The following is a 17,012-nucleotide window of genomic DNA, read 5'->3' as shown; positions in this document are numbered from 1 at the left end:
GAAAACACTGAGACATTCACAAGGGGGCAGAAACGGGAAAACAAACCCAACAAAAACCCCAAACCACAACACACATGCCACTTTGTAAAAACTTCTTTTTTTGTGGAAATGACATGTTCCTTAAGAAAAGAAAAAAAAAGAAAAACCTGACATAAAAGGGAGCAGCAGGGCTTTATATCAGGTGGTCTGTCTGGTGGTCTTTCCAGCACCTTGCTCAAGACACAACAGGTGAACATTTCAATGAGTTCAACACTTTGGTTTATGAATGAATAACTGGAAAATAAATGACGTCTCCATCAGCCTCCTTAGCCATTTGGTTCACTCTTCACTACTCCCATTAGCCTCCTTTGGAGATGCAGTGGGCAGCTGTTTTCCCATCAAACACTACCTGCCCAGCACCAAACGGCAGTCAGACAAAGGTAGCGACTAGCTGGTGAACATAGTGGAGCATTTAGCTGCTACAGAGCCAGATATTTCCCTAAGGAACTGTCTGACAACCAAAATGAGAGTGAATTTTGGACTTAAAGTTCATCAGGTGGACAGAAAAATGAAACACGAAAATTGCTCCTTAACAGCTAGGTGTACAAATAGGCTACTCAACAAGCTTTCCCACACTAATTTCTAATGTAATAAAATGTAATTTTTGTAATTACAGCTTTTTTCTGCTGCCCTCAAATGGCAAAATTTGTTAACTAGGGTTTAAAAGTCCCATTTTGTATAAAATGAGATTTCATTTTATTATAAAGCAGGTGGAGGTGCTATCTAAATACTGTGAAATCAAAATGCTTAATCCACGGGAAACTGGGCCTTTAAATTAGTCATCAGGACTTACATATGGTTGTGATGTCACAACTACACTACATATTGGTAGAAAGTGCCGTTATAATCATGTCCCCTCTAGATGACTCGTTATATAAGTAGTTATCCGTGTGTAAGTGCAACTGCTAATACACAATTAAGCTGAATTGTTTTTTATATAAGGTCCTACACAGTTGAGTTACCTTACATTGTATGACCCCCACTTCCTGATGGGGGGTGTGTGTGTGTGTGTGTGTGTGTGTGTGTGTGTGTGTGTGTGTGTGTGTGTGTGTGTGTGTGTGTGTGTGTGTGTGTGTGTGTGTGTGTGTGTGCGCGCGTGCGTGTGTGTGTGCGGACCTGTCGTATATAAATGAGTGATGGGCAGAAAAAAATGACCTCACAATGAATATCAGCTGTATGCCTCTCTTTTTATTTACGAGTGCCATGTCCGTGTAAAGCACACAGACACTTTTACAACCCCGTGCTGGACAGTCATTTGTAAATAAATTAGCGGAACAGAATCATAAGATATTGTAGCATGCATAGATTCAAACAACAATGACGGGCTGAATAATCGTCACTGCTCAGCCAAAGCCCCCATTGAGTTTGAATGTGGCTGTCAGATTACCATGGCAATTAAATATGCCTCTGAATTTAAGAATATCAGAAGCCTATTTTAGTTTGGACATGGTGGAAGAGACACAAAACAGAATATGGAAAAGTAAGCTGGGGACGAGAGATGGATTGAGGAAAAACTCCACCGTATTAAATCGGTTTCTTGCTCCGGCTTTTGAAAACGAACAAGAAAAGATTGTAATGAGAAGCTGCTGATTTTACAGCCACACGAACACCACAGAGATAGAGTGGGGGAATTGTGCTGTGTACAAAGAGGAATACCAGCGAGCGAGCAGCAGTAGCAAAGCCCGTGTGCTGTAGATAAAACTAAAATCAATGGGACAAAAAGATGCAAAACGCTGTAGAGAGAAAAGAAGAGGTGATCACAACCTCGGCAAAGAGAGGCGCTAAACTATTTTTTTGTCTCTGGATAGAGAAGATAGACAAAGAGGAGATGACAACCTGGCTTTGAAGAACTACAGTAACACACTCAGCTTAAGCAGAGTCTGACATGAACACCGGGCACGCTCCTGTGTACTGCATGTCTGCCTGTGTGCACTTGCCAAGGAAACAACTTTCAACACTCCTCAAACAGTCCTTCTTGGACCAATTGTTGCCATTGTTCTCTTGCCTCTGGGCTTCCAGTCACTTTGGAGCTAATGTGATTTAAATAATGATCAGACTTTGATTGGGCTGCCTTTGAGTGTGTGCACTTGGGAAAGAGAGAGAGGGAAAGTGACTAAGAGAGTCCTAACAGTTACTTGTTCTGTTGACTTCGGTCTTATTAGATTCCCTGTTGTGAGGATGATTAGTGTTATTTACATGATTGAGCTTATTGTCAGCTGCCTCCACACTGCTGCCACTGTTTGTTTTTTTCTTTTCGGGGCTCTGATGGAGAGCCCTGAGGAAATATTGTCCTTTTTGATGTTGTCACATGCTAACACACACATGCATGCACGCACCAATGCACACATACTGCTTAGAGCTCTAACTGCCAGCAACTGGCTTTCCTTTGCCTTTCCCTTTTCATTCTTTGTATCTTCTCTTGTTTATTAACTTTTGTTTGCAGTTCTCGGAGTATTTCTTCTCTGATTCTCTTCTCTCCGGTGTTTTGGTTGTGTTCTTTTCACTTCTTCAGAACCCCTGCTGTTTTCTGTTCAGCGGTGAAACATGTTTTAAATCATGCGCGACTTGAACAAATCGCTGAATACGCTTCCACACACAGACGGTTTCCACTCTTTGAGCATTTCACGTTGTTTCCCTTTATCTTCTCCATGTCCTATTTGTAATGTCAGAGCTGACCAAGTTCCTTAAATGCATTCTCAATTTTTTTTCCAAGAACTGTGTCTTTGGTGATAAGCCTGCAGATCGTTGTGCTGTTTTTGCACTGGTGTGTTCAAAAACTGCTTTGCAACCAAATGGTCTTCAGTGCTAGTTGTCTTCCTCCTTTGAGTGTTTTACATCGTGTGCCAATTGGTGTTCTCCGTAGAGAAGACATATCTCACACAGCTGGTGTTTGCTGTAAAACAGTAAATGTAAAATATTTCAACTTGGGATAGGCTAAACTATTGTTGTACATACACGGTGCAACATCATGGTTTTTACTGACTTCTGATTTGTCCCCTTCTTTTCTCCTCATCCCCATCCAGTCTTTCCACCAAGGATATTGAATCCCGGAGCGAGTCCCTCGGTCTCTTCGACACTTTAAAGTGTAACCCCGAGGCCTTTTGCAGCCACATGACCAAGTACGTTCTGCCGTCTGTGGAGGGAAGCGACCAGGGCCGCCTGCTCTACTACTACACTTTACTAGACACTGCAGGTTGTGAGCCTTACGTCACCACCACCATCAAGCCAGAGTCCCATGTCAAACTGCTCAAGAAGCTTCGAGCTGTTGCCAATGGTAAGACAGTTTTTTCAACTGCGTAACTAGTAGGTGGTTTACAGGATGGACAAAGGGCAGCTTATTGTCACACAAAACGTAACCCCTTAACCAATGGATGCAGTTTGCATGTAAAATCTGATGAAGTCTTAGCCTTTCTACTGACACACTCTCTACTTGTGTTTTTAGTGTGTAATTCAACTTTTCATCCACACAGTGATTGTGCAATCATCTTTGAAAGATGTATATAAAGAAAGGCATTCATTTGCATTTAACAATTAACAGTAGCACTTAAAGGTGCTCTAAGCGATGTCTAAGCGATGTATTTGACAACATTTGTTGTCACATACAGCCAACATCTCCTCACTATCCGCTAGCTATCTCTCCCCAGAACACACTGTAATAAATACGGTATCTGTAGACAGACCTGCGTCGACAAATGACAACAAAAGCAAACTGTTCCCACCTGCACTACCAAACATACGACACAAAGGATTTGGGGGTGGGGGAAGCACAGAAGGGAGGAGGAGGATTGAGGGGCAAACCAGTCTCGTTTTGTTTAACCATACTTGGAACGTCACCAAACATCGGTTAGAGCACCTTCAAGAAAAACCTAACTGACTAATTTAAAGCCTTGAAGTCAGCCATGCGCCTTTATTATTGGTGGGAAATCAGCTGGAGGCCCTTAATGTCAACAAATCAAGTTAGTGTTGACTGGAACATAATCCATCTTGACATGATAGATGACTCATCTACAGATGTCGACATTCCTTCTAGCTGGTAGATAACCTCAAGTCACGGATTGTCATGTAGAATCTTAAAAATACAACAGCTGAGTGCCTACCACAAATCCTTAAATTTCTCTGAAAAGGACAAATTAAATATGCAAGATACATAACTATACATAACCCTTCCTCATCTTGTCTTTATCTGATTCCTCTTTTTCTCAACCAGCTTTGTTTCCAAAATAAAACAACTGAATTGACACAAACAGAACTATTCACATGCTCCTTTAATCAACCTTTGCATTAAATATCAAGCTAACACCGCAGACTCAGGAAAGAGCATATCTCACATCACAATATCTGTGGCAGCACACCTCTCCAAGGACTTCATGTCCAGCTTGTAGCGTGTCACCGGTTCAGCGGTCCGGCGAGAGTGCTCAAACTTTGTGTTCGGGTTGAGGTGGTGTCATTTCTCGATGAAGTTCAGTAAAGGTCAGCCGGGTGTCAGCTGTGTTTTCACGCCTCACTTCCTCCCTCTGCTCCTGATAACATCGCAGCTTTTACCGGTGACACGTGTCTCTGTTTAACACTCACATACGCAGATCACATACACACACCTCTGACTAATCCACATCGAGGCTTTGTTGCATTTTCTTTTTACATAAACTAAAACAAATGCACTTTTAACTATGAGCTCACACTGACACTGACACATTTTAGTTTCACTCACACACAACTGCCGTATCACATCCCTACATTAGAAACTGACTGTTTAACCCTGAGTTGTTATTGCTGAATTTACAACTCAAAATTACTGGTCTTTTCTTTTCAACAATTCTTTCAATTTCCAGACAAAAGTAGGCAAAATTAGATGAAAAATGACAGCTGTTGCTGGCAGATTTCATCAGCTTTAGCTATCTAGCTAGCTAGCTTATTATGTGATTTATTAACGTCCACTATGTGAGTTGGTTGAAAACGCAGTCTTTAGCTGAACTAATGTGAGCTTACGTGATATTGTGCTAAAAGATAATCCATCGTTTGTAACATTACACTATCTTAGTTAATGTTGTCCGGAGTTGCTGGAGTGTAACTTCCCACAAATACATAAAAAACAGACCTGGACTGTTAATGCTACCCTATACTCTGATAGCATCCAAGTCCACTACTACACAAGTGATGTCTGTATATGAACAAGATCTTTTTGGGGTCAAGTCCTGGAACACCTAAATGTTCTGAGGTAATCATTAATTAAATAACATTGATAATGGCTTTTCCTGCTTTGGCAAGTCGAAATGTCTACTGTGAAAAGGGTCTATTTAGAAGCTGGAAGACCAAACCAGAAATTGAATAAGAAAAAAGGGGCAGGCTGCATAAAGTTTGTTGCTCTTACTTAAGACTGTGCGGACAAAATAACACAATTTATATGTTGCAATAAGATTGTAGGGTATTGGTTCTTTGAAAAAAATATTTACACAATGATATTTTTGATAAATAATCATTGATCGGTAATGTAGATATAATGACTAAAGGCCGTTTTATGCTTCTGCGGAGGCTCCACGCAGAGCTTTTGCTGTGGCCTACATAAGTGGCCTGGTGTTTATACTTGTGTGCGTCAAGCTGGCATGTGTGTGTGTGTGTGTGGGGGGGGAGTATGTGGTAGAGGAAGAAGTGAGAGAGTGGCGACAATTAGCTGCGCAGCGAGTGCTTACTCTAGAGTCATAGTGAGAGAAACAAAATGTTTCCTGTGTTGTCTGACCAAAGTGAGACATCTTTAGCAGTAAAGGTTAACCCTCTCCCTGATTTGATGTTGTTTATGTGGAAGAAGAACCAAGAAATGAGTCGGTGGGAAATGGAACTCTACCAAGCCACCACTGAGGGATTTGTGTTGACGCGGCGTGTAGTTACATTTTTGAGAGGTGCACATCAGACTACAGTGTAGGGTCCGGTGTAGAGCACAGGGGTCTGCGGGGGTACGCCATCAATTCTACGCAGAAGCATAAACCGGCCTTTAAGGCACAGGCCAATGACATCACGTTACTGTAATGCAGCCTTTAAAACCAGGAAAAGATAACACTTTTGCCATATTTGATATCCAAAATCTAAAATAACATCTAGTCCCATACCACAATATTGATCATTTGTAATAATATTGGTGCATTGCCCAGCTGTACTCTTATTAGAGCTCCATGGACACAACTTCATCATGAGGAGAAATCCCAAGGTCGACAGGGCTGCAATGCCTAGTTGCAGTTGCTAAGCTGTGACAACAATGTTCAGGGGAGGGGATTAGCAAACTGTCAACTTCACAGCTGCAGCCAAAAGAAAACTAGACACACGTTAGCACTCACACATACTGTGTACACACATACTGTATACACATACTGTATGTGTGTATCCCACATACTGTATGTACACACTGTATGTGTGTACGTCACCCAAGGGATTAGTAACTGATGTATTGGCACGTACTGGCTTTGTGACAGTGACTAAAAAGTAACACTGTCCAAACTGTATTTCACACACACACACACACACTCAAAATGACTAATTTGCAGTCTTAAACAAGCAAGCAAGCTCTCACACACACACAATCAAAATGACTAATTTACAGTCCCAAACAAGCAAGCAAGCGTACACACACACACACACACACACACAAATGCCCACAAAAGGCATTCAGACGATGTAGAGACAGGTGGTGTGTGTCCAATATTTATCACAATTTCAGACATGAAACCAGGTGACTGTCTGAGTGGGCTCTCTTGAGGATGGGGATGAGATGCTGCTTGGTTGTGGAAGAGACAGAGGCAGAGAGAGGAGTGGGTGGGGCAGGGGAGAGACAGAGAGAGAGAGGACATGTGTAAGTGCATGTAACTCTTATCTGCAGTCTAAGTGTCCGTCTGGGCCTGTCTGAAAGTATTGTGTGTGCACGCTCAGAGTTGGATATGTGTGCGTGTGTGTGTGGTTGAGGGATTCCGAGCAGCATTGACAGAGCCCTCCCCACAGGCAGACCAGTGTTAAATATTTAAGGCCCAGACAGGCTGTGGTGCTGCCACAGTAATGTGTCTGTCTGATGGCGCTGGAGATCAAAAGCACGCCACTTGTTCTCTCTTTCTCTCTCTCACACACAAACACACACACACACACACTCACTCACACACACACACACACACACACACACACATGCACGCACACACGCACACACACACACAGAGTACTGCAGTGCAAGGAGAAACACGCACACACATATCAATAGCCAAACTGTACACCTTTGCATGCAGATGGCCCCGCTTTCACACGCGGGCTATCTTTGTAGTTCACATGAACCTTTTGCTCTCTTGTCTGCGTGTCTCTTTGCACTTTTCTGTCATGTAATGGAATATAGAACAACCTCTGCATATCATATCACTGTAATTACCCTGCAAGTGCTGGATGTTTTGCACACATCGTATGTGAATGCAGAAGTAAAGTGCCACTTTCTGAAAAGTGTTGGATACGCTGCATTTGTTTGAATAGTCGTTCTTCCCACACAATGCAGCTACTTTGCTTTGCCTCTGCAAGTAAACAGATGCTAAATAATATTGTAAATACAATGCCTAAAAAATGCCTTTTGTTGTTTCAAAGTACGTTATCTGTATTTTAAAGAGTAGCTATATATTCCATAATTTAAATCTATTATGTGAAGGTCATATTTTTTATTCATCATAGTACATGTTGAATATTTCAACCATTGAATATGTGAGCCCCAGTAGGTCATGTGTACAAAGACGATGATTGGATTGATTATTTTTTGCTCATCTCCGCACAGTGCTCTACGAGAACTATGAGGATCGGGTGAAGTGGAAAACACATCGTCTGGATGTCGTATTCTTTATTTTAATGTCAGAAATGTAGTAGACAAATCTCTGCAGCATACGTGTAATGATTAACAAAGTAATTTTTCTAAATAGTAAACTATGTCTCCGGCAGGTTTGAACTACCGGAAGCTGACTGATGAATCGTCGGATGCGCTGTTGACCCTACAACCAGTTCTGACCAGTCAGAACGTACTGTCTATCTCCAAACTTGCCAATCGGCTGCCCGTGCTTGGTGGTGGAGGGAAAACACTCTCCCCCAGTGCAGTCCACGCAGTATGGCTGCAAAAGCTCTTTTGGAAAGGAGACCCCCAACTGTTGAAGAGACCCCCACAGAGCGACCCAGACTACCTTCATGCGTACGACACCTGCAGCAAATACCTAGACCGGCTGGTCCTCGCTGACGCTGTCCACTTCCTGGATAGCATCACGTTCTCTCCTGATGCAGTTGAACATGTAAGCCTAAAGTTGGTTGTATCTGAATTTTTCTTTTTTTTAAATGCACCCATCTCTTTCATAGGAATTCCTGTATGCCATACAGACAGAAAAGAGAAATTATAGTAACACACAGTATAGTGTGAAGGAGGCTCAGACGGGAGCTGGTGGGGGTTTGGCCCACTGACAATTTGTAATTGCAGCATAGATGGTAGTTGGTTCCGGGCGGCCACCCAGACAGGATGACCCAGGGGTGGGGTGGGGTGACCCAGACACCCCACAGGATTGTGGGGATTTCCAATCAATTTAAACACATCATCAAACTGTGCTCGTCATCCTCTGACTGGTCGTCTCTCATTCCCCTTGGCTCCATTTTTGGACCGACAAAAGCCCTTTTCTGATTTTAAATACATCATTCTGTTCATATCCACACCTTCCCCTCGAAGCACATACCAGTCATGATTTATAAAAGAAATTATAAAATTGCACGAGAAATGTCAGACCTATAATTACAGCACTCTGAAAAATTGTCTTCCAGGGGATTTAAAGTGCCTCAGCCCACCTTGTCAATAGTAGCCCACTGAGTTTTTTTCCCCACACACTGGCTCACTGCCACTCTTCCTCTCAAGATTTTCCTTTTTTTCCCATGCACTTTTGTCTTATGCACTTTCTCTTTTCCGGCAACTCCCAGAGAGCTAATTGATCCCTCTCTTCTTCAGAGCCAATTAAACTCCAATTCCCAGCAGGCACTGCTTTCCCACTGTGCTTTTTAACATTCAGATTATCTCTCCGAAACCCAATGCTCCCTCTTCCCTCCTGCTCTCCATTCCTTTTTTTCTATCGTGTTCCTCACAGAGAATACTGCTGACCTATCACACACACACACACACACACACACGCACGCACGCACGCACGCACGCGTGCTCGCGCACACATGCACGCACGCGTGCTCGCGCACACACAGTGGAGTGATCCATTTCCTATGAGGCCAAGGGGTAAGATTTATGACTGGGACTTATGTTACCGCCTACAAGACCTTTATTTTGAAGGGAAACAGAAGGTTGACATCCCCCCCTTGAAGTATTGATCTTAGATAGATAGTGTAAGCGTCCTCCTTTGCCTGTTTTTCAAACCTAGGCTTTGACTAATTTTGGATGTCAATCTAATTCTGTCCCCACTCACAACTAAAACATTAGACTATGTTCTTGCTCACACACAAATGATTATACACGTAGCCTTCAAATTGTGCAGTTTTGTCAGGAAACTCCATTTGAGTGATCGTCCTGTCAGAGAAAATTGCTGTCAGTCTTAGTCAATAAATCGAGAAAATAAAGAAGTATAAGTAGCATGTGTGTGAGGTAGGTGGAGATGTGAAGTTGGGTGATTTTTAAGTGTCTTCCTGGTGTGAATGTATGAGTGGGGCCTGTTAGTGCCTGTGTGCTTTCATGCAATAGAGTAAAACCTTCTACAACCAAAGGGCCTCTCTTCTACCCATGAATGGTTAAGCTGCTCTCACTGAATATAATTTATTACACCAGGCTGGTAGATATAGGTTTATAAGTTATAAGTTTAAAATTAATAAACATGAGTTGTGCACCTCTCTTTCCCTCTTTTTGCACAATTTGACCCCCACCCTCACCCCAATTTGCTATCCTTATCCCGTTCCTCCTCCTCCTCCTCATTCTGTTCCTTCCATCCATCCTATTTCATCTCCAGCTGAGCATCCAGACGAGGTCGGAGGTGATAAAGCGAGCCACCAAATCCCTGCGCCAGCTGGGCGAGAAAAGCAGGAAGAGAGAGACCGGGGAGAAGGAAGGAACAGACCCAGCAGGCATGACTTTGGATGAGGCTCTAACACACCTGCAGCAATCCCAGGCCCACCTGGACACTCTCAGCCATACCTTCATACTGTCACTCAAAGAAAGCCAGCAGGTAGACGCCATCTTCTAGACACTTCCGCTATTACAAATATAATGTTATGTAATGTGTTGAAGTCTAAAAGAACAAACAAAGTGTGGACTTAGTGTGTGGACTAAGACACCCAAATTGTTTGCTATGTCAAATACACTATGTATACATAGAAACACTGTTAAATGTTTGCCTGCTTACCTTTAAAAAAAATGCTTCATTAGCTGGATTGCTTTAGTACTGTAGTTAATCTTGGAAATGTATTAAGCTTCCATTTGAAAATTAAAAAAAATTTAAAAAAATTAAAAAAGAATGTGTGGCTGAAAGGGAAGAATTTTTACTTTGGATAAAACTAACCACCTACTCTATGTGAAAAATGTAATGTCCATCTACAACGGACATATAGGGCCCTATCTTGCACCCAGACGCAGCCAGCCAGCGAAGCCAGACGCAAAGCCAGACGCAAGTGTTGTTGCTATTATAAGACCTATTAGCAAATACACCTGCGGCCCATCTTTGTGCCCATGGGGGTGCTGATCTTATAGGGAGGTGTGTTCAAGTGCATTCTTGCCGTATTGGTATCTTGAGGCAGTGGGAACTGATTGTGCCATTAACTAAAACCTGGTCTCAACTCAATAGCGCAGCATTTCATTGTCAATTTAACAGATCTTAATTAAAATGCGTCTAAACTCCTGAACAGTGCTAGCTCAGACGCAAACACAGCAGCACACAAACACACAAAAGATTAAAAAATTAAAATATTACAATGGAAAATAGTATTATATGATTTGCTCGCGCTCTTTCACTTTATACTCAAGCAGATCAGTTTCTTCTCTTTGATTGGTTTATTGAATGTTACGACCAAAACACACTTATGATTAATTAAGCCACGAAGTACAACCCTTTTGAACTTTGCGTCCGGCACACGCCCCCTTTTTCTCGCCGTCAAACTAGCAAAAGTGGATTTGGACACGCCCTAAATGCACCTGCGCCAAGTGCTTAGATCGGTAAAATAACGCCCATAGTCACTTGATCACTCACATCCTTTTCGCCTGCAATCATATAGAGATGGTTCCTGCGTGTACTTTGTCTCGACTTGTGCGTGTGTGGTATCTTCCTGAGTTGGTTCTGCTTGACTAAACTCTTCACAGCCTCACGCGACAAGTCAAGGGTACATTAATGTAAATCTATGGACAGCTGTTTGAAATGAGCCATGCCATTTGGCTGTATGTGCAGTACGTACACCATGCTGTATCTCATTAAGCAAAGTTCCACTGACTTACCCCAGTGTCACCTCCGTGTGTGTGTGTTTGTGTGTGTCCAGGGAGAGGCGGCCTTATGATATGGTGAGCTCAGTGTTGCTATAATGACCATGAGACATGAAGATCTTTGTAATATTTAGTCCCTGTTTTATCTTGCTTCCTACAAATTAGTGAAGAAGATACAAACATTACAAGGCAGAGCCTACGTTTAAGTCACACAGACACACAGTCCAGCCTCTACGGTGTAGCTTTCCTTCTACTGGTGCAGGGAAGGATTACATCCTTGGAGATAGATGAGAAGGATCTGAGAACCAGGAAAGGGCAGGTAGGTAGAAAGAGATAGATAGAAGGAGGCCTTTAGGCTCTGGTTTGCTATACTGTGGTCATTTATCACGTGGACGTGACCAGCTGCTGGGAATAATAGTGGATTGTAGAGGAATCCACCACAGGCGCCTTGGCCTGCTGTGAGGACAGCAAATTACACACTGCAGCTATATTGTATAGAAGTTAGTAAACTTTTGTATTAGAACCATGTCCTTTAGATATTATGAACAATAAACCGTTCTACAGAAAAAACAGTAGATTATAGAAGCCATGCCCATGATGATAAACCTTCATGGTGCTGTAACATACAAAATCACCACCATTTTTTTTTAAATGGACAGTGGAGCAATGACAGGAAATGAGAAGAGGGATGAGATGAAACAAATTGGAGATACTGAGGATCATGGTTAGCATCATTATCCCGATTTTCTGCTGGGCATGTCCGCGCTGCGTTCCGGTTTGGCGTCTCCACAGCGGGCCATTTCGCCTGCCAACGCACAGATTTTATTGTCTCTACTTTGTGCTTTACGGAACAATTACTTGTTTATTAAGCTAACATCTACTAGGGGTGGGGGGTAATAATAGTATTGGGATATTTTCCGTGGCGATGATATTGAGATGAAGAAAGAGAGAAATGTATCTTTTCAGATAAAACAAATGTTGACAAAGTTTTCTTTTGGGACATAATTTGAAAGTTGGCAAATAAGTAATTAATTGCAGGACATCACAGAATATTGCAGTATGTTGAAAATCACAATAATATATTTTTATGACATCAGTATTGTGAGGATATCGTATCGTGAGGACTCTAGCTTCTACCTTCCACTCCAGGCACTCCTACAGTTAAACGCCATGCCTTCTCTTCTCTGGCGTTGTCTTTATAAAAAAGGTCTGTGATGTCTATAATGTTTTTTGTTCTCCAACATGAATCTTTTGTCATCTGTTGTGTGGTAACAGAGACATATACGATATTGGGGGTGTATTTTGGTAAGTTGACTGGATACTGTTTCACTTCTTGCCCTGCTGTCCAAACGGCCTGCAGCATGCATGGAGATCTACCTGGCGTGTATCTTTAGCGGAACGGAGGGCCGCTTCACAGACGCTTCTGGAAGGCGCCGTGGCTGGTGGAATAATAAAGCATTGTCGTGAATGGCTGCGAATGGTCACGCCCAGTGGAAAATAGAGTTATTGAAACCAGCAACCCTGCGGAGAAGCCTCCAATCTGCCACTTATAACCTCTCTCCCCCTAAACCTCATGAGAAACAATTGGAACTGAGTACTGAGAGCTTAGTTTTATAGCGCAGCTCTGTCTTCACACCACACCCACTGTCCCTAACTGACGCTTAAACTCTCATTCACTCATGAATAACACCCAATGATACCCTTGTCTCTAATTTTGCAGCAGGTACTTCCCCCACGTCTATACTGGAATATCTTAATTTTCCAAGAGACGACCGTTGTGTCAAACTTGAAAAATTCAAGTTTTCTGGCCCAGACTGCATGACACTCAGTGGAAGAGCACATCAGAGATTACAGGGAACATTATGTAAGAAAGCAGACAGGCTTCAGTCTTCAGCTTGGTCTTGATATTCTACCTATAAATACCATGTATCAAGAATATAGAATGTCCCTATACGCTGAATATCATATATGAATGTCACCTTTGGGTGAGTTCAATACCAAGAGTGTCAATGTTTTGCTCAGAGTATAAAGGGAATCAACGGAGGCTCTCGGGCTGGTACCTCACGATGGATATATTAAGTGCAAAGATTTTTTTTAAGTAAGTACTTTCAGATTGTTTTCTCAAAGCTGACAGACCACGAAACTCCTAGCTCGGCATTACCAGCAGTGCTGTACATCTAACTTCTTTAAAAGCCGTCACACCCCCAGGTTTTCACTTCTGACTACAGTAGCTGCAGAATTATTATTTTTGCACAGTAATTTTGTATCAATTGTCCAGCCTTAGAAGTCCTGTATCTCAAAGTAGGAGGGACAGCTAGGGTCAGCAAGCTTGTTTTGGGTTGCAGCAGTGACGTGACAAACTTCAGACTACAGCTCTTTGCACCTACAATTCCGATTTTGAACGGATCTTTTCTGACATCATGTACCTTGGTGAAATGTTTACTCAAAGAACTCTGCCTATGTAGAATTAAAATCAATTATGAATTTACAAAGACAACACAGAGCAAAAAAAACGAATTGATAAAATATGATGATTGATGATACTTGACGCTGTAAGATACGGCAATATATATTTAAAGACACACATGGACTGACACATACACAAACAACCAAATGCTTTGTCAGACTCTCCAGGATGAAATCCTCTGCCCTTTTTTATTGGAAAAGAAAAATAAGCAAAGGTGAGCAGGACAGAAGAGAGAGTGAGCCGGTTCAGGTCATTGCTGCCCTCTGGGTTAATACCTGTAGGGAACCGGCCACTCCAAAACAAACTTCACTCACTAAAGTGTGTATTTCCTGAAGCATACTGCACTTCAATTCCTGTCTCTGAACAGGAGACTGCCTCCTTATGCTTTTCCTTTCTGCCTTCTTTTTGTTTTCCAGCGTTATAGTCAACTTTATGATTTGTCCCGATCCGAGAAGTCAAAAGTCCATGAGCTGGCAGTCACCATGGCAACTGATGGACAGCCTCTGGACTGCATTAAAGAGCTTTTGCGTGTGGCTGTTGGACCCCTAGACCTCTCTGTCAAAACGGTACTTCATGACGCAGTGGAGCGAGTAGTGGCCGCACTCAGGTATTGTCTCTCTCCTTTTCTCCATGCAATACACATGTATACCAAAAACGTTTCATTGAGAAAGTACACAATGACACCAAGATAATCTTGGCTCCTACACTTACACTTGAAGCAATTATTTATAATTATATATTGTATTATCTTTTATATAATATATTATTATAAATATTTATTTTTGAAAATGCACGTTTTTGCCTTCTTGCAGGGTGTTAGATGTTCTAGCTATAGAGCTGGAGCCAATACAAAGGTATCAGTCATGTGATATCTATGTATAGGCGAATAGCTAAGCTTAGCATAAAGAGTGGAAACGGGGAAAAACTGCTGGCCCGGCTTTCTTTAAAGTTTAATTTCCTGGAATATTTACTAGTTGCCTGACAACCTCACGATGATGACATGACTTTTAGGCACTCATAACCATCCATCCATACATCTTCATCCGCTTATCCGGTATTGGGTCACGGGACAGCAGCTCCAGCAGGGGACCCAAACTTCCCTTTCCTGAGCCACATCCACCAGCTCTGACTGGGGGATCCCGAGGCGTTCCCAGGCCAGGATGGAAATATAGTCTCTCCACCTAGTCCTGGGCTTCTCCCCCTATCTCAAGGGGAGACACCAGCCCCCCTCCTGAGGAACTTGTTCGGCCACTTGTTCTTTCGGTCATGACCCAGCCTTCATGACCATAGGTGAGGGTAGGAACGAACGCTGACCGGTAGATCGAGAGCTTTGCCTTCTGGCTCAGTTTCCCTTTCGTCGCAACTGTGCGATAAATGGAATGTAATACCGCACCCGCTGCTCCGATTCTCCGACCAATCTCACGCTCCATGGTCCCCTCACTCGCGAACAAGACCCCAAGGTATTTAAACTCCTTCACTTGGGGTAAGGACTCATTCCCTACCTGAAGAAGGCACTCCATTGGTTCCCTCCTGAGAACCACGGCTTTAGATTTAGAGCTGCTGATCCTCATCCCGGCCGCTTCCCACTTGGCTACGAACAGATCCAGTGAGTGCTGAAGGTCACAGGCCAATTATGCCATCAGGACCGCATCATCTGCAAAAAGCAGCAATGAGATCCTGAGCCAACCGAACTGCAACCCCTCTCCACCCCGACTACGCCTCGATATCCTGTTTATAATTACCACAAACAGGATTGGTAACGAAGCGCAGCCTTGGCGAAGGCGAAACCTCACCTGGAATGAATCTGACTTAGGGCCGAGAACCCGGACACAGCTCTCGCTTTGGTCATACAGAGATTGGATGGCCCTGAGAAGGGAACCTCTCCCCCCATACTCCGGCAGCACCTCCCACAGTGTCTCACGGGGGACCCGGTTATACGCCTTCTCCAGATCCACAAAACATATGTAGACCAGTTGGGACTACTCCTGGGCTCCCTCCAGGATCCTTCCGAGAGTGAAGATCTAATTTGATGTTCCACAACCAAGACAGAATCCACATTGTTCCTCTTCAATCTGAGGTCCAACTATCGGCTGAACCCTCCTTTCCAGCACCTTGGGAGGGAGGCTGAGAAGTGTGATACCCCTGTAATTGACACACCCTCTGGTCCCCCTTTTTGAAGAGGGGAACAACCACCCCAGTCTTCCACTCCTTAGGCACTGTCCCAGACTTCCACGCAATGTTAAAGAGGCGTGTCCACCAAGACAGCCCCTCCACACCCAGAGCTTTTAGCATTCCTGGACGGATCTCATCAATCCCTGGGGCTTTGCCACTGTGAAGTTGTTTGACTACCTCAGCGACTTCAACCAGGGAAATTAACGACAATCCATCCCATCATCCTCAAGCTCTGCCTTTACCAAAGAGGGCGTGCCAACTGGATTTAGAAGCTCCTCAAAGTGCTCCTTCCACCGCTCTATTACCTCCTAAGTTGAGGTCAACAACCTGTCCTTACTGTACACTAAGAAATCAAAAACACAAATTACTTAATCAGCGATTAACAGGCTTTCCCACAATTTGTAGCAAACCTGCTGGGGCTCAACAACACACCTGCCACTACGCACACACAGGCACAGCGCACAGCGGCCACTGAGACTGCTCAAACCTTTAACACCAGCAGTAACTATCCAAAGCAAGTGTTAATAGATAGTAAAATCATTTTACTAAAATGCAGAGAAATCCATTACACTTGGCAACGGCAAAGCTGCTCATCATTTGCAGAAAGAGTACATCAAACTTTCTTTCATTAACTTTACACCTAAAAGTCAAAACGAACTAACGTTACCGCTACAGTTATGTGATAATGGTTAGTTTTGCTACTCGGCCACCGTATAATAACTGGTCTGAAAAAATGCCGACATAGGTGGCTGGGCCAGCTAGAAGGCTCCAAACTGTCAAAGAATACGTCCAGCGGCTAAAGAATATGACAATAAACCACATTGTCCTTATTTGCTTAAACAGCATAGGGATTCATTTGAAATGTTGAAGGCCTTAGAGTAGTTTTTTTAC

General features: G+C 43.1%; 1 protein-coding gene across 2 annotated transcripts in view; it reads left to right on the top strand.

Moving 5' to 3' along the window:
• nbas (NBAS subunit of NRZ tethering complex) overlaps nt 1-17,012 on the top strand; it is a 158,935-nt gene that overhangs the window by 92,449 nt on the left and 49,474 nt on the right. For both annotated transcript variants that reach the window (XM_034899544.1, XM_034899543.1), the window contains 4 exons: nt 3,063-3,313; nt 7,987-8,327; nt 10,023-10,238; nt 14,366-14,556. In XM_034899544.1, coding sequence (XP_034755435.1) covers nt 3,063-3,313; nt 7,987-8,327; nt 10,023-10,238; nt 14,366-14,556 — 999 coding nt within the window. The remainder of the gene's footprint in view (nt 1-3,062; nt 3,314-7,986; nt 8,328-10,022; nt 10,239-14,365; nt 14,557-17,012) is intronic.

This window comes from Etheostoma cragini, chromosome 18, assembly GCF_013103735.1.
Source record: "Etheostoma cragini isolate CJK2018 chromosome 18, CSU_Ecrag_1.0, whole genome shotgun sequence".
In the NCBI taxonomy this organism is placed as follows: Eukaryota; Metazoa; Chordata; class Actinopteri; order Perciformes; family Percidae; genus Etheostoma; species Etheostoma cragini.
The sequence above is the reverse complement of the archived record's forward strand: the minus strand, read 5'-3'. Positions and strand labels throughout refer to the sequence as shown.